Below are 19,051 nucleotides of genomic sequence, written 5' to 3' on the forward strand. Positions count from 1 at the left end.
TGATTTTTTTTATCCTTTTATATATATACTAGCTCTGCCCGGCCACGCGTTGCTGTGGCTTAGTCTGGTGGTGTTGGTCAGTCTACATTAGGTTGTATTTATGCTGTGACCTCCACCTTCTTTATACTCACATTAGTAGTAGTATTTGAAGTCTGTTACCTTCTTCAATTTTTGTGTTGATTGATAATTGCTTGATATCCCTGTTGTCTTTGGTTTGTTGTTAATTGTAATGTCTGATTCTGCTGAGTGCGGTTTATATTTTTATTGTGGTACAATAGTCTTTTTTTTTTGTTTTGCCTGTGTAGGTGTTTATTATTATTGTTGTTGTAGTGGTCATGAAGGTTGGATAAGTTAGATGCTACTGTATTGTTTTTTGGAGGCCCAGTGTAGCACTGACTGGCCTCTCAGCCTCAGTGCCTGGCTGCTTCTTGCCTGTGATGGTGTTGATTCTTACTGTTGTTGTTGTTGTTGTAATTGTTATTATTGTAATTGTTTTTTTGGAGGCCAAGTGTGAATGTAGGGATTGGGGAGGTGGATGAGTTGTGTTGTCAGATTTTGTATTTGTTATAGTCACAATGCGTTGTTGTGAGTTTTGTGGGTCCAGATTGTGGTTTTGTGGTGTGGTTGTGTTGTTACAACTGAGAGGCAAGGCTTTTGTGTTGTGTTGCCAAGTTTTGTATTTCTGGGGCGTTTAGTTGTGTGCCAAGTTTTGTATTTCTGGGGCGTTAAGTTGTGTTGTTATAGTCACGATGCATTGTTGTGAGTTTTGTGGGTCCGGATTGTGGTTTTGTGGTGTGGTTGTGTTGTTACAATCAGGAGGGAATGCTTTTGTGTTGTGTTGCCAAGTTTCGTATTTCTGGGGCGTTTAGTTGTGTTGTTATAGTCACAATGCATTGTTGTGAGTTTTGTGGGTCCTGTGTGGTTTTGTGGTGTGGTTGTGTTGTTACAACTGGGAGGCAAGGCTTTTGCATTGTGTTGCCAAGTTTTGTATTTCTGGGGCGTTTAGTTGTGTTGTTATCACATGATGCGTTGTTGTGAGTTTTGTGGGTCTGGATTGTGGTTTTGTGGTGTGGTTGTGTTGTTGTAACCTGGAGGCAAGCCTTTTGCATTGTGTTGCCAAATTTCGTATTTCTGGGATGTTTAGTTTTGTTGTTATAGTCACTGCGCAAACAACTTTATCATTTTATATATATAGATATATATATTGTCTTTTAACTTTATTGCATGCCTGCAAAACATGGACTGTTTATTTATTTATTGTGTTGTCGAAGGCTTTCATGGCCGGGATCACAGGGTTGTTGTATGTCTTTCGGGCTGTGTGGCCATGTTCCAGAAGTATTCTCCCCTGACGTTTCGCCCACATCTATGGCAGGCATCCTCAGAGGTAGCTACCAGTATTACAAAACTCCAAAATCAAAACAGTAGATGGGAACCAAAACTCTGAGGGCTTGACTGAACAAAGGATGCCCCCAGGCAAGAGACAAAACATTTCCAATGCTAATTAGGGTGATTAACTGAAACATTAATGCTGGCTCCCAGTGACAAAGGACTCTTGCCACACCCTGGACTCTACACAGATATATATTCTTTCCTTTCCTTACTTAGTTTATCCATACCTCATAACCTCTGAGGATGCCTGCCTAGATGTGGGCGAAACGTCAGGAGAGAATACTTCTGGAACATGGCCACACAGCCCGAAAGACATACAACAACCCTATTTATTTATTTTATTTCCATCATTTCTATGCCACCTTTCTCACCCAAAGGTACTCAGGGCGGCTCACAATCTGGCAAAATTCAATGCTGTATATAGTACAAAAAATAAAACATAGGCAATTAAAACAATCAATTTAGCATAATACAATAAATAGATTTAAAACAGTACAATAAAAATACTTAAACCATTCGGCCACAAAAACCTTGCACGTAAACCTTAATCCGGACCGAGTCAAAGCCAACATAATTCATTCATTAAATGCTTGTTCACAAAGCCAGGTCTTCACATTTTTCCAAAAACTCAGAAGGGATGGAGCCTGCCGGATGTCACTGGGGAGGGAATTCCAGAGTGTTGTTGTTTATAAACAACACTCTGAACCTCTGGAACAATTCCATCAGCGTTGCCTTTGAAAAATCCTGCAACTCTCTTGGGAAGACAGGTGGACAAATGTTAGCATTCCAGAAGAAGAAAAGGTCATCAGCACTGAAGTGATGATCCTCTGCCATCAACTTCGATGGACTGAATGCTACGTTGTCCGAAGGCCTAATCATTGTCTCCCAAAGCAGTTACATTACTCTCAGTTCAAGAATGGAAAACAGAATGTTGGTGGACAGCAAAAGAGTTTTAAAGATGGGCTTAAAGCTAACCTAAATAATGTGTAATATACCCTGAGAACTGGGAATCTCTGGGCCTCGTGCGCTCTAACTTGAGGTCAGCTGTGACCAACAGTGCTCTGGATTTTGAAGAGGCACAAATAGAAGGCAAAAGGGAAAATGTGCCAATAGGAAGCTGCCATAAGCAAACCATTGTTGAGACCACCTTCCACCTGGAAATGTATGTCGTCATTGTGAAAGACCGTGTGTATCCAGAGTAAGTCTCTACAGTCACTTACAAACCCGTCGCCAAGACTCTAACCTTGGAGGACAATCAGACTCGTCTATGATGATGATGATTACAAGTCATGCCTTAGTAATCAGAAAGGATGAGACATTTCCTGAGAAAGAGGTCATCCTCTTTTTAAAATAAGAAATACGATGGCCAACTGGATGGGTTTTGGCCCAGTCTAGTAAGATTAAACAGCTAAGACAGTTGAGCAATGAAAGTGAGAACAGAGGAAAGAATAAACTCGTCAACCTTCAACGTGTCAGAGTGTATATCCCGCTTCCCAAGATCATTTGTGATATCAATAAGTAGTAGATTCTTAGTTTGGAGGCGCTCCATGTCTTCATGCTTTAGAAATAGAATGAAGTTGGAGGATAGAAAAAAAAAATATGTGTGGAAGGAACAGAACTGAGAAGTGCAAGATTTCAAAGAAAAGCAGAGTTATACAAGGAAACAAGCAGGGTTGTTCTTGCTTTCTGTTCATCACGTCAGGTTAACCTTCTTCTAACAAGAAGACCTTTGGAACTCTTTGTGGAAGCCACACAAGTAGCATAGAAGCAGTTCAATGCTGGCGGGGAAAGTATAGATTTGATGGCAATCAGGGAAGAGTTGAGCAGTGTCTACTGGGAGCTCTAACAAAGAAAATTGTGTAAGAATAGTGAAGAATGAGCTACAGATGGTGCAACCATCCAGATTTTTGTTCAAGTGTAATTCCCAGAAGCCCTAGCCATGGCGAGGAATGCTAGGAGCTACCATTCAGCAACTTCTTTAAGGAAGTTCTGTTTTCGCTCAAAGCCAACCCTGAGCCTCAGTTCTTTGTCTCAGTCCTCCACTTACCAAAATCAAACCAAAAAAAGCAATAACAACAACAATAAAGGCTGAGAATGTATGACTTGCCCAAGGTCATCTAGTAGGTTTCCATGACCAAAGTGGGGACTTGAACCCTGGTCCTCAGAGTCCTACACCAATATACAAACCATTAAACCACTGAGACTCTGTGCTCATCCAAATACTGTCATCACTTTTCTAGATTTCTACTTCCTATCTTTAACCAGAAATGACTCATGCCTTTAGAAGCCAATACAAATCAAGAGTTAGACGAGGCAGGTGTTGAAACATACACACAGTCCAAAAATGGCTCTTTTTGACACTATGCTTCTTTTTTGACAGTCTCTATTCCTCAAACATGTACATTCTGTCTTCACTTCCTCTTTATAATTATAAACTGATTTTTTTTTACAAAAAATCAGCCAGTCATCTGTCTAACAAACATGTCTAACAGCACCCATACCAAAGATTGAAGTTAAAACGAGAGGTCTTTGAGCTTGTCTCTCACACTCAAACTGACCCTGCCATCCCATATCAATCTGTCTCCTCCTTTTTGCACATAATGTGCCTCCCATCTGCCTGGTGACCTGGAACATCACACCCCAGTTCATAAATACAGCGTGTGACACTGTTATATCTTTAGTCCTACTGCATCAACAAAAACCAGAAAACAAGACACTAGCGTGTTTAGAAGCTACAGAGAAAAACTGTACTTCTTTTGTCTAAACCCTGATTTTTAGCACCATCACTCCAGATCCCAAAGGGCCTTCAAGGTTAATTTTCAGTTTTTAAAATAGATATTTCCACTATGTTTAATCAGCAAAATCAAACTTTTAAAAACAAATCTAGAATACTTCAAACACTTTAAAAAAATTTATATCAGAAGACAACAGTTCTCAATCCCATGAAGATGGAAAATTAGAAGATGAAAGGTTTTCATGATGTATGTTGTGTCCCCATACATTACAAGTTATGTATGTGTCCATATATCTTATTATGGATTAGTTTAACCTTAATTAAGTAAAACTGAATCATTGTATCATGAAATTATGCATGTCGAAAAAGTGTGTAAACAACATAAAATGTTTGGAAAATTTACATTGCTGGGAGAGATCATCCATAGGCATGGGGCAGGGTGTTATCAGTATGCCAATGACACTCAAATATATTTCTCCATGCCTTCAAAAACAGCTTCAGCTAAGGATAGCTTGTCTCCTCTGCATGAGTGCCTGGAGGTAATGGGTTGAATGAGGAAAAAAATTGAAACAATCCAGACAAAACAGGGAGCTCTGGCGTGGACTGGTCCATGAGGCCACGAAGAGTCGGAAGCGACTATGTGATTGAGCAGCAGACAAAACAGAGATGCTTGCCATCAAGGGTCCTGTTCTGGGAATGGAGGTGTGTCAACCAGTTCTGGATGGGGTTACACTCCCTCTGAAAGAATGTGTTTGCAGCTTGGGAGAGGGGTTCCTGGATCTGTCCCTCCAAATGTCAGCCCAGGTAGATGTGATGGTCAGAAATGCTAACAATCAGCTTGGGCTGATACACCAGCTGTGCCCCTTCCTGGATTTGGAGGACCTGAAGATGGCAGTGCACGGACTGGTAATCTCAAGGTTTGACTACTGCAATGCGCTTAACATTGGGCTACCTTTGTACCAAGTTTGGAAACTCCAATTGGTTCAAAATACAGCAGCCAGACTGGTTACAGGAACATCTAGGAGTGAGCGTATTATATCTATCCTAAAGCCAGTTAGTTAGCTGCCAATTAGTTTCCAGGCAGAGTACAAAGTGTTGGTTTTGATTTTCAAAGCCTTACATGTTTTGGGTCCAGGCTACCTACAGGATCACCATCCCCCGTACAATCTGCCCCGAACACCTAGGTCCCCTGGGGGCAGTTACTCCAACCAGCTAGAACCCGACTGGTGAACATCACTCAGAGGACATTTTTATTGGCCGCCCCAAGACTGTGGAATGACCTGCTGCAAAAGCTCTGAAAGTTAAATGAGCTGTCAGAATTTTAAAACCATCCGAAGACCAATCTCTTCCAGCAGGTCTATTCAGACAGTTTTAACAAATAAATATTAAATGTGTGCCCTTTGTTTAATCTCTGTTTTTTGTATTTTAATACGTATTTTTATAGAAATACATTTTAATGTGTGTATTTGTGGTATTTTTTTACAATGTTTATGTGTTTTAATTATTCTGTAACCTGCCTCAAGCCACAAGTAGAGGCTGGTAATCATCATCATCATCATCATTATCATAAAAATCAGTACAAGAAAACCACACTACAAACTAGAGCTGACAGCTGGCACAACAAAACATTGCATGGAAAGTTCCTTGACAAAATTGAAGGAAAAGCTGATAAGGAGAAGACCTGGCTCTGGCTCACGAATGGGACCCTGAAGAAGGAGACAGAAGGCCTGATCCTTGCAGCCCAGGAGGAAGACATCAGAACAAAGGCAATTAAGGCCAAGATTGAAAAATCAGCTGATGAACCAAAATGCAGACTGTGCAAGGAAACCGACGAAACCATATCCTCAGCTGCTGTAAGAAAACCACACAGACAGACTACAAACAGAGGCACAACTATGTGGCCCAAATGATTCATTGGAACTTATGCCTCAAGTACCACCTCCCAGCAGTAAAGAACTGGTGGGATCACAAACCTGCAAAAGTATTGGAAACTGAGCATGCAAAGATACTGTGGGACTTCCGAATCCAGACTGACAAAGTTCTGGAACACAACACACCAGACATCACAGTTGTGGAAAAGAAAAAGGGTTGGATCATTGATGTTGCCATCCCAGGTGACAGTCGCATTGATGAAAAACAACAGGAAAAACTCAGCCGCTATCAGGACCTCAAGATTGAACTTCAAAGACTCTGGTAGAAACCAGTACAGGTGGTCCCGGTGGTGATGGGCACATTGGGTGCCGTACTAAAAGATCTCAGCCGGCATTTGGAAACAATAGGCATTGACAAAATTACGATCTGCCAACTGCAAAAGGCCACCCTACTGGGATCTGCGCGCATCATCCGAAAATACATCACACAGTCCTAGACACTTGGGAAGTGTTCGACTTGTGATTTTGTGATACGAAATCCGGCATATCTATCTTGTTTGCTGTGTCATACAATAAAATAATAATAATAATAATAATAATAATAATAATAATAATAATAATAATAATTACTCAGTTCAGAATAAAGTGAGATTTAGGTTATGGAGCTCCATCTGCATTCCACTTTGTCTTGGATTACAAGAAACCTCTATTTCCAGTCAACCTTATTCATAAGAGATAAGGCTGTTTGTCTCACCAGAACACTACTTTCTATTTTACCTTGATTGGCAATGGCTCCTAAGTTCCCAAAAAGAAACTCATTTACTACTTCCATTTTTAAAATTTGAGTATATCAGAGGTTGCATGCAAACTATGTACTCTACCAGTGAACTATGGTATTCATGAAAATAAAGATTACCACTCTGGGTACACTTATGTGAATTCACTTCCGTTTGAAACAACTCCATAAATAGAGAAATTCCATGGTTACTGGATGTGGAGCTCTGCCTTAAGAAGAAAAAGAAGTGGAAAAAACGAAGGGTGGAAGATCTTCTCCAAAGCAAATGTTGCATGAAAAGACCTTGGAGTCCAACCAATTCCCTATCATCTAATCCCAGGGAAATGTTCTCCACTCCATACGATCAGATTACAACTTGGTAAATTAAAGAGTAATTATTCTCAGCGCTGTTAATGATGAACAAGTCCAAGCAGAAGTATTTGAGAATGATGTCTTTGTTCTTGTCAGCAAAGAGTTCCACCGCTTCCATCCCAAAATATCACTGTTGCATTTCAACTTGAGATTAAATAAGCTTTCAAGGTAATAAATAAATAAATTGTATATTGCAGCCTTAATGACTTTGCTTTAATAAGACCCAAACTTTTAATTAACCTGCCAAGACGAATTACAGCCAATACCTCTCAGGTAAATGCTGCAGACAGCTGAGACTCAACGCCACAGACTCTTTGGGGAGAAGGATTAATGGCAAGCTCAGAAAGAGCGCTCATTTTCCGCAGTCGAGGGGGGAAAAATAGACCATTAAATAATCATTGTGGTTAGGAGAATGGTAAGTGTTAATTTTTATGGAAGCGCTTGTGAATTACAACAAGATGGATTGGCGGGGTAAGAAACGTAGTTGGCTGAATTTAGTGAAATATAAAATATGGCTGTATGTATGGCCACCCCTCTATGATTTTATGGAGAGACTCCAGAACCTTTTGGAAGAACAAATACTGACTTCTGAAATAATGTCATACTTCATTTTTGGCAGACAAAAAATTACCCGGGCAAATTGGTAAAGGCATGCAGCATATCTAAAGAACTCCTAGCCTAGCTATGTTTTTCCTTTAGGACTATTGTCCAGATACTCTGTCTCAGCCTTATCCCATCACTAGCAATTGAAGCCAATACTACCCAACCTACTTTATTGGGCTGCTATGAACTCTGTAGAAATCTACTAGCTTTGCCCGGCCACGCGTTGCTGTGGCGAAGCATGGTGGTATGGGAAATAAAGTATTGAGGAATTGGTGGTAGTTAAGGTAAAGGGTCAAGGTTTTCCCTGATATTAAGTTTGTTATAAATGGGTAATATAGCTGTGTGGAAGGGCCTTGAGTTTACACTGCCATATAATCCAGTTCAAATCAGATAATCTGTATTTTATAGGCAGTGTGGAAGAGGCCTAAGTGAGGCCTAACTCTGCCTGTCCCCTGGGCTGAGTGGTTTGCTAGGAGACCCAGTGGGCGGAGCTCAGCCTTCTAACTGGCAGCAATTGGATAAAAACAATTATTCCTCTCCCTCTAATTAGGACTTTATTTTTCTTTTCTTTTTGTTGTATGAACGTAGAGGCATGGATGAGGGGTTGTGCTGCCAAGTTTAGTGTTTCTGGGATGTGCAGTTTTGTTGTTTTTGTCAGGGTATTGTGTATTGTGAAATGTAAAAATCAATCTGGATACAGCAATTATGGAGTTAATGAGAGTCTGCTATGATTGATGTATCACAGGACCAATGGGGTCAAGTGTGTTTTGACCGGGACTTACTATCTGGTTCCTGTGGAATGTAGTGGGAGTGTTAGTTTTTCTGTGTAGAGCGGAGAACAGCGATGAGCAATGGCTGTGTGTGTGCATGGTGCTTTCGGCAAGCACGCATGGAGGGGAAAGGACTGAATTTGCTCTGTCTGTAAATAGATCATGTAAATAAAGTTGTTTGCCGTTGGACTACCAACTGAACCCTCATCTACTGGAATGAGTTTGTCCAGTGCTGTTTTCCACACCGGGAGACAGTCTGGAGAGAAGGAGGCAGACCGGGATGGTGAATTTTTGGATTTCACTCTGCTACCCATCATCCCCGCTAACAGTTTTGTCCTAGGCCGAAATTTCATTACCCTTTTATATATATAGATGAATGTTCAAAAGCATGGCATTATTGCAAGTACAATACAATCCTCATATCAGTGGGACTCTTATACACATCTGACAACTTAGGTCTTTTCTACCAATTTTCTAGGTCTTCCAACACATTTCTAGGATTTACCTGGGCCATAGATCTTTCAATCTAACCGGTGTCTCTATTATCTGCAGTTTTGCATATCCATGCTAAGTCCAGGAATGTATAATCCGTGCATATGGGGGGCCATACCGTAATAATAATGAGATTGAGAAGTGTCAAAATGTGGCTACCATAAAGAGCATCCCATACAAGAGATAAAGGTGGACCACGCATCATGCAGGCTTTGACAGCGGCATGAGGGAAATGGACATACAGAATTATGAGAGACTGGTTTCCAAGTGTTGTCGCTCACTGGGGTTTTGGTTGTGTGTTATTGCTATAATAGACCACGGATTCAGGAGAGATGAAAGGCAGTCCTTCACACAATGGATAATTAGCATTGGGAAATGGCTGCAAGCAGAAGCGTTGACAGTTCCTGGCACAGGATCAGACATATTCATGTAGGAATTTAGACTAACGATGGATATTAGCTGTTACAGAAAAATGTAACTAAAAGATTGAAATGGCACTTAGGAGGATTTGCAGATGTTACTGGACTCAAATCCAGTGAGCCTTCGTGACTGGGAATGCTGGCTAAGTCTGCTGGGGCTAGGGATTGAAATAATATTTGAGAATATTAGAAAACCGGCTGAAAAACATGTTTCTCAAGTGTCTACCAAACAAGAAACCAGGCTTGACAAGAACCTTCACAGTTCAGGACTTTTGTGAGCAAGTTTTTATAAATGACATTTTCTGGATAGGAAGTGGCGTTTTCTGCTCAGAAGTAATGTTCTGATTCACAAAAGGTAATATAAAATATATTTTCACAGAAAATGCTGTTTCCAGATCACAGTAGGCCTCTACTTTTGTGGGTATTAAAGATCCAGGACCCCTGTAAAATCACAAATAAAAATGCTGTTCATTTTATATCAGAGAACTCCTATCTACGAATCTCTAGGTTCTTCTGTGAGACTTTATGCTCAATGTCAGCTCCAAGTTTACTACAGAATTGCATGTTAAGACCTAAAAAGAACATAGTTATCAAATCAGTCAACAATCAAATCCAAAAAAAGGATAAACCAACAAATGTGGAGGTCTAACTGTACTATATATCATGTTCCATGCAAAAAAGGCTGTGTTTTCTGCAGACAATGTTATTGTATCCAATAGAAATCTGTAAATTCTGTGCAAAACTACTGAATTTTCTGCATGGAAAACAACATGTTTTGTATGCAAAAAATGATGATTTTGTGTAAAAACCCTAATGTAGAATAATTCCTGATTAGTTATAGAGCACTGTGCAGTTATTGAAGATTTTCTTACTTCAGTCTTACCTCGAATTGTGAGGAGAGGCGGGTAAGAAATAAAATAATAATAATAATAATAATTCAAAAATGAAATTAGAGAAGAATTTCATCCCTAGATGGGATCTGCAGTCCAGCAACATCTGGCAAGCAACGTAATTCCCACCCCTGTAACAGATTAATGGAAACAATATACAGCACAGAAATGGGTAGCAACAGCAGGTAAGGCTACCACTTTATGTACATAGGACCAGTTATCTGTTTGATATTGAAGTCTGACAAATATATTCTCTCAAGACATTTTATAGGAGCTCCAGGTGATTCTATGGTATGCTTCCATTGGATGCTGACCACAGAGATACAACGAAGGACGTAGAGCTGCCTAGAGAGATGCCCTTTTTTTGGGCATTTCCCATCGTATGCTTCCATTAGAAGTCCTTTGTATCTACACCAGGTCTTATAACCTATTTCCCATGGATATATGGGTTATATTGTACTCTGAATAAGTTCACCATGGAAAACTCTTTTAAAACTCAGACTAGCTCCTTTAAAGGTCCCACTAACTTGTAAGATACCAGCTGAATTGCCTGTGGTCTTCCTGTAGGCTCTGCGTTGGGCCTTTGATTTGAAGCAACAGGGTTCTTATATAGTCTTAACACATAAGGGATGGATGAGAAGACATTTATTTATAAAACTGAGAACCATCAGTATGCCTGCATGTATAATCCATTGTACTTGAGAAATATCATGAAAAGATGTGACTCACTGGAAAAGATAACAGCCCTGGTTGGAGCAAGGAAAAAGGAGGACCACAACACTGGCAGATCAATATAAACAAGAAAGTCTCAGTCGTATATTTGCAAGGCACGAAAAGAGCTGTTAATAGCAGGATCTATTGCAAGTTACTCATTCATAACATCCTCACCTCTGAAGGCCTACAAATGTGGACATTTTGGATTTATATATGTATATATATATAGGCCCATGAGTCCCTTGGATCACAAAACATCTGGGGGTGGGGGGTGGATGTGGTCTATAGTTTGCATACTGGTCACCACTGCTGTAAGTTGAAAACACCTTGACAACATATAACAACATCAACAACTTACAATCTGAGTCAGATCTGGATCATTCCCAGAAAATATTGTTGACTTTAAATAGAGCAGGAGGTAATGGTTGACCAGGAATGACCGCCACTGGAAGGATTGAAAGCTAGTCGACCTCTGCAGTTTAAGTGCTTACCAATGGCACTGGTGAGAAAGGACACCACTTCAGATTCTTTCCCGTCGTTGTAAAAGGCCAGGTGCCACATCCCGGAATCCAAATACTGAATAAATCCCGTCTCATGGCTGGCCAAAGGCACAATGCCCTTATGTTGCCGCTGAGGACCTTCCAGGCTCCTGGCCTCCTGAGTGAGAAGTCGCCTCCCATCAAGCAATTCCACAAAGTCAAACTGGAACAAAAACAAAACAGGTTTGAACTGGTACATGTAAAAAAAAAATAGATGGAAATCGGTAACTTGAGCGCATGAGTCAGATGTGGCAATTCCAAGCTAATAAAATTTGTTACAAGCAAACGTTAAATTGAATTTTGTGAAAATGAATAATATTTTATTTTTCATTCACTGCATTAATTGACATTTGGGTTTGAATTTTCTGCATCCAAATGTTCTGCTATGCTGAAAAAGTAGATACACGTGGAAGAGTGCTAATGTGAGAATTATAGATCTGGGCACAAGGGCTCTTACTACCAGGAAGTTCTTCCTAATGCTTAGGTAGAATCTCTTTTTCTGGAGTTTCAATCCATCGCTCTGCATCCTAGTTTCCAGAGCACCATAAAACAAGTCTGCTCCATTTCCAATATGACATCTTTTCAAATATTTATACATGGCTTATCATTTCCTCTCTTAACTGCAGGCTAAACATACTCAGGTCCCTCAGTCACTCTTCACAGGACAGGTACAGGCAGTTTCTGAGTTATTAACATTTACTTACAAATGACCTATAGTTAAGAATGGAAGGAAGTGAGAGAAAACTACCTCTTGGAGGGGAAATTCACAAAAGTCACATCTAATCATCGCAGGGATGGAAAGTGAGGTGAAATCTTCTGAACAGGGGCACAGACAGCAAAGGAAACACCGCAAGGAGTGTTAATCCTTCCCTATGCTATCCAAATATACATACTCTCCTCTCTTTCTGTCACTGTGATGATTGGATATATATATGGCTGGAGTTACACTTAAAAATATACCTGTTCTGACTTATAGATAAATTCAACTTAACAAAACTACAAAACCTATCTAGTTCATAATTTGGGGACTGCCTGTACTGCTGAATTCCTAAAGGCAGAAAGTTGAGAAATTCCTTCTCCACCAACTCCACCCCGAAAATGCTCATCCTTGAATTATATGTTTGGAGGCATTTAATTTGTGGGGATGAGCATGGAAGAAAGGGCCTTCTCAGTGGACTCATCTCATCTTTGGGACTCCATACCTGAAGCCTCCTGTGTTTTTGTCTTTGTGAAATAGGTTAAGATAAGGCTGGGGAACACTCGGGCCTCCAGAAGAATGATTGTTCCCATCACATTTCCCATGGTTAGGCTAATTAAGTCTGATGTGAACTAGAGTTCAAAAATATACTATGGACTGCAGTACATTTTTTAGGCCTTCAATTAAAAAGAAAGTAGCAAATGACAGGATAAACACTAAACATGCTTTCATCTATGTTTCTGAGAGTCAAATGTTGCTTCAAGTTAAAGAAGTGGCCAACGATTTGAATATGAAGGTATAGTCTTTTTCCAGATGCTTCTCTGAACTTCATGTTTTGGAGGAATGCGCCATTAGAAACCTTACCTGTGTATGTGAAGGCGGGAGGCCTTTTCTGCCATAGATCCCAACCAGAGCAGACTTTCCTAACGAAACATTGAACTTCAGATGCACTGGATGGTCAATGAACACCTGAGATCTCCAAAAGATTCCAGGAGGGATCTTCTGTGTAGTTCGCCTGCCAACGTCAATCTCTCCAGTGTCTATAAAACTGTCTTCTGGAAAGAAACTACTGGGTTTTCCTGCTGAGATACCAGAAAAGGAAGAAAAAGGAAAAAGAAAATCTTGGAGTAAGTTGCTACTTGCTACATTGGTGTTGCCAATCATAACAGAATAGGAAATCTATCATATTGCCACCCAGAAGCTTGAAAAATTTACCTTTTTTCGATTGCACCTACAACCTGACAGGCTGGTTGTGGGGCCTTCCCGAGTTTGACTTGTGTCCAAATTAATAACAAAGCCACAAGGTCAATGGGACAGTTTAGTTTACGCACTTTTATATGCCAATAAATAAAGCTTGCTGAATGCAGGGACATAGTGGCTTAGAAGAACTTTCTGCTTCAAAGGAACATCTAGCAAATTTCAAGGGAAAGATATAATCGCTCTAGTTAAGATTTATGCTATTTATCAAGATAACGCTGACCATCTTTTTAGTACGGATACACATAAACCATCAGCTGAGATGGTTTTTTGAAGCTGGATTGTTCCTCTTGGTATTGGATGCCAACTTGGCATCTGAAGAAATTTCTCACACAATAGCAAGGGTGAGGATCATGTGGCCCTCCTCAATGGCCTGGGCTATAAATACCTTCAGCCCTAATCATCAAGCAAATGATTAGAAATGCTAGGAGCTGCAGTCCAAAAATATCTCGAGGGCCATAGGATCTCCAAACATCCCGTAGGCTGAATATGAGAGCTACAGTCATTACTGGATTAATCAGAAACAACATGATAAATGAAGGTAGCTTTCTGTCATTGACTTAAGACTACTGGTCCACAAGGCTTAGTGTTGCCTACACAGGTTGAGTATCCCTTTATCTAAAATTTTTGGGAAGTATTTTGGATTTCTTTTGAATTTTGGAATACCTGTTTTTGCACATATTTGCATAATGAAATATCTTTGACTCAAGAGTAAACAGAAAATTAATGGCCTGAAGATACTGTTGTAGACATTTTTTAAAAATAAATTGTGCGCGAAAAGGATTTGTGTGCATTGGACCATCAGGAAGCAAAGAAGTCACTATTTCAGCCGTCCATGTGGACATTTTTGGATTTTAGACCATTATGGACTTCCAAATAAGGGATGCTCAATCTGTACTGAGAAACCGTCCAGGTTCTCAGGCAAAGTTATTATCTGGTTCATGCCTTTAGAAGTTTTACCCAAAGCATCGTAGAATACATCTACACTGTTTAATTAATATAGTCTGACACCACTTTAACTGCCATGGCTCAATGCCACGACAGTTAAAGGGAGTTGCAGTTTGACAAGGCTTTTAGCCTTCTCTTCCAAAGAGTATCAGTGTCTCACCAAACTACAACTTACATGACTCCATAGCATAGTATTTCAAACATTAATTGTTCAGTGTGGGTGCAACCAGTTAAATTTAAAAGCAAAGTATCACAATGGAAAGAGGTGGCAAAATGCACTGGAATCACTGCAGTAGCCAGATAAGCTCTTAATACTCTGACCCTTTTCCTGCTGTGCTATAATATTTTTTTAATATGACTATGTATTCAAAACTTTGAGAGAGTATACAAAGGGGGAGTGATAGTTCTGCCAAATCAACTTGCTCCCATCTAATTTGGGTCTTTTGCAACATTTTCTGAATGGAGGTACATGTTATTATCATAAAGCAGCTTTCAGCAATAAAAGGCACAATGAAAGCTGTGAACCATGAGGTCAGGTACTGCTTATTCTGAGAAATAAAGATCTGCCACCCATCTCATCTTGCTGGGCCATTAATGGAGGCTCTGGCATGTTTAACCAAAAGAGTGGCATGGAACAGAAAAACAAATTAAAATAAAATAGATGGAACCCTTGGGAAGACACGCCAAATTAACTGTCAGAAGTTACAAGACTTTCGCGAGGACTCTGTCGTCTTCCTTTCTTTAATTTAAAATAAAGGGTATTTCGGGAATAAGGCATTAAAATACCTTTTCCAGCCCTTGCCTTTTTTACACAGTCCAATTCCCTGACAATGCATGTTTAGTGGCAAGATCATGATTGGTAGCACATTCTTGCAGCCGTAAAATAAAATATTTTTTACTATTCTAGACAGTAAAAGTCTACTTAAAACTTTAAGTGATTCCATCTGTTATCAAGTCAGCATAAACTCCCCCAGCGGGCTCATCAGGTTGGATGCTTTGGTGTGACTTTATTTAAAGCAAGTGTGTGGTATTTGTGCATCCCTGAAGGAGGAAGATGGTTTCCAGATTATAACTGTGGTTCCGGATAATCACTGGCAATGAAGAAAGGACTGGGTACATGGCAGCTGCTTTGGAAACATCCAATGGTTGAAGCATACACCCTGAATACTCCTAGTAAAAGGTTTCCCCTGATATTAAGTCCAGTCATGTCTGACTCTGGGGGTTGGTGCTCATTTCCATTTCTAAGCCGAAGAGCCGGCGTTGTCCGTAGACACCTCCAAGGTCATGTGGCCAGCATGACTGCATGGAGTGCCGTTAACACAATAAATATACTACAGGCACCCCAAAATATTAATCTTTTCAAGTTTATTATTCAGTTAGTGAACACCATCTAGATGGATTTTGTTGGAGAATTTTTTGTTATTTAGGTCCAACGGCGTTGTTGTCTACTTGGGTGTCAACCTGAACTCATCCTGGCTATTCCTGTGATATTTTTCCACTTCTAATAAGTATTGTGGGTTAAACTGGGTTAATCCAATTTATCCTTGCATTAGTAGAAGCCAAGGGATGCCATGGAGTTTGCTTGAAACTCTGGAGTATCGCAACAGCTTCATGGACAAATAGATCAGATTTGATTTGGACAAGTCTGTTGTCCACTTGAGGCACCACAACTATCCTCTTTCCTCTGTGCTCTTCATTGCAGGGAAAAGTGGGGATTGATAGGGCCTGAATTGCCTGCATCAGAGCTCCAGATGGGCTTCTGGCTATTGTGAGCACCTGGGGCTGAGCATTATTAGAAGTGCTCACACAACCATGAATCCAGTGGAGAGATCGGCACGCTCTGTCTTCCTGGTCATGTGGGCACCTTTACTGATGTCAGTATGGGGAGTCCACAATGGCCAGAAAATACATGGAACTCTACAGTTGGTTGGGAATGCCAACAGCAACATGGATGGTGTCCTCCATCTTCCTGATCATGTGGGCACCTCTACTGATGTCAGTTTGGGAAGTCCACAATGGCCAGAAGAATACATGGAACTCTACAGTTGGTTGGGAATGCCAACAGCAACATGGATGGTGTCCTCCATCTTCCTGGTCATGTGGTGTGATGACCCATGGGCCTTGTAGTCCTGCTCAGGACATTGTAATCCCTGATGAAGAAGAAAACTTGGGTTTTTTACCTTCCCAGTCAGAACTGGATTCCTCTCAGCCAGATCTTTCCCAGGCAGATCTGGGAACCTTGCACCTGCAAGAAAGTTGTCTCCCAGAAGTATGTCAAACAAGCCCAGAGCCTACTTCTCCCGTATTCTTGCGCCGGGAGTTTTGTAAACAACAGAGAAGTTTGGATTCAGCTTCGCGCAGGAGTGCGAGGATTGCAGCTAAGAATGTGGCCAATTAAGACTGCTTCTCGTGAGAATCTTTGGGGAGTCTCACATCTGGTCTCAGAGTTAGCTTTCGGTTCTGATTCCCAGAGAACTGCTTCGGCGGGAAGCTAGACTCTATTTAGGTGTTTTACCCGCGTAGTAACTTCGCGGAGTCAATTCGTCAGCCTACGGAGCGAGTTGTGTCTGGACAGCGCGCTCCGGTTCAAGCCTCGCTCCTGCTCAAGCCTTGCCTTGCTATCCAGCCTTCGCCTTGCTTCCCAGCCTTTGTTTATCTACGGACTTTGCCTTGTTTCCCAGGATTAATCCTTGCCTTGTTCCACGGATTTATCAAGTTATTCCACGGACCTTGTTCTTGTTCTTAGTTACCTTGTTCCACGTTCAAGCCTTGTTTCAAGTATCAAGTTATTTCCTAGCCTCGCTCAAGTTTCATGGACTAAAGGACCTTGTCATCTCCCCTCACTTTGCTTGGCAAAGTGAGTGTTTCGGTTATTGGATTACAACTTTGGACCTTAATATTTCTTATTGGACATTGCTTTTTTGGACTAATTCTGACCTTTCCTGAAAGGTCTAATTCTGGACTATTTTCTACACTAGTTTTTATTAACTTTATATAATCCTACAATAAAGATATTAGATAGATTCTGGCCTCTGTGTATGGTTATTGGTGCTCTGCAGCCTGGGTCGTGACAGTTTGACTCCGCCACCCTAAGCACCAATTAACCTCGGCCAGAATGTCTACCGGAGTCGTACCTGGGCCGAGCGGCCAGCCGATTACCTACACCATCGACAAGGAAGAGGTGGACCGAATCCGTGATAAGCTCAATGCACAGGATGGAGAAATAAGGGGTTTGAAGGAACGCGGAGTTCGTCTTCCGGCCATGGCGTTGCCAACCAAGTTTACTGGAGAAGCTTCTAAGGTTCATGTCTTCCGTCGCCAATGTCAAGCTTATCTGGAGGCCCGTGCTGCCGAGTTTCCCCAAGAAGACATCAAAGTGGCATGGGTTTACAGTCTTCTAGACGGGCCAGCGGCCAGCTGGGCGACGGCACTGTTCGACCAAGCCTCTCCACACCTAAGATCAGCGCAACACTTCTTGGACCACCTCAAGGAGACTTGGGGAATCGAGGACAATTTGGAGGCAGCCGGTCACAAACTCCGTCGCCTTTTCCAAGGAGACAGACCTATGTCTCAGTATATAGCCGAGTTCCGAGTGCTGGCCCACAACACCGGCTGGAACGATGTAGCCCTCAGGGGACAATTCCGGGAGGGTCTCAACATTGAAATGCTGGAAGAAATCTCCAAGGTGGATCCTCCCCAGACCCTCGAGGCACTCATTGATCAATGCTTACGGGCTGAAGTCATGATTGCCAACAGGAAACAGTGGGTTCGAGGCCAGGGCAGTAGAGCCGGGGCAAAACCCCCCGCTCCCGCCAGCGTTCAGCCACGTCCGGTGTGGAGACCCCCACCGCCAACCCCATACCCCAGAGGAGGCGAGGAGGTGCCGATGCAGTTGGGCAATGTGCGTCCCAGACTAGATGCCGCCGAGAAGGCCCGTCGTCAACGCTTAAACCTCTGCTGGTACTGCGGGAACGGGGGCCACTTCGCCAGAGAGTGCCCAGCCAAAGGGAAGCCTGCCGCCCGTCTTGCGGCGGCGTCCTCCACGGAGACGAAGGCGTCTGAGCCGACTGGCACACAGCCGGCGGGGGAAGCCAACGACCGGGTGTAGAGGGGCTCGCCAACCCGGTCAAAAAATCCATCCAAGAGCCGCCAACCGGGGTCCTGTTCCTTCTCGTGGTCACATTATGGTCAGCAAAAAGGGGACCCGTCATGATCCACGCCATGATAGACTCTGGAGCTACCAACAATTTCATCGATAGAGAGTATGCCGACTCTCTGGGATTACAATATCATGATTTCAAGAATGCCCGTGTGGTGCAAGCCATAGACGGCCGTCCCTTCAAGACGGGCCCCGTAAGTCAGTGGTCGGAACCCACCAGGATGTGGATAAGGGAACATATGGAAGAGATTTCCTTCTTTGTTACCGAGGTTCCCCATTTCCCTGTGATTTTGGGAATTCCATGGCTGACTCTCCACGACCCTAACATCTCCTGGTCCAACAGAGAACTGCAGTTTGCTTCACCGTACTGCCAAAACCATTGCCTCGTAGCCAAGGTATGCCATGCCACAGACACCGAGCCC

General features: G+C 41.9%; 1 protein-coding gene across 16 annotated transcripts in view; it reads right to left on the bottom strand.

The window, feature by feature from the left end:
* tenm4 (teneurin transmembrane protein 4) overlaps positions 1 to 19,051 on the bottom strand; it is a 1,874,213-nt gene that overhangs the window by 224,865 nt on the left and 1,630,297 nt on the right. For 13 of the 16 annotated variants that reach the window (XM_062977060.1, XM_062977059.1, XM_062977071.1 and 10 more), the window contains 2 exons: positions 13,130 to 13,347; positions 11,521 to 11,731 (listed from right to left, as the gene is read on the bottom strand). In XM_062977060.1, the coding sequence (XP_062833130.1) occupies positions 11,521 to 11,731; positions 13,130 to 13,347 (429 nt within the window). The remainder of the gene's footprint in view (positions 1 to 11,520; positions 11,732 to 13,129; positions 13,348 to 19,051) is intronic. The other 3 variants (XM_062977070.1, XM_062977067.1, XM_062977062.1) reach the window with 1 other exon arrangement.

The sequence above is a fragment of the Anolis carolinensis genome, chromosome 3 (assembly GCF_035594765.1).
Source record: "Anolis carolinensis isolate JA03-04 chromosome 3, rAnoCar3.1.pri, whole genome shotgun sequence".
NCBI classification, from domain to species: domain Eukaryota; kingdom Metazoa; phylum Chordata; class Lepidosauria; order Squamata; family Dactyloidae; genus Anolis; species Anolis carolinensis.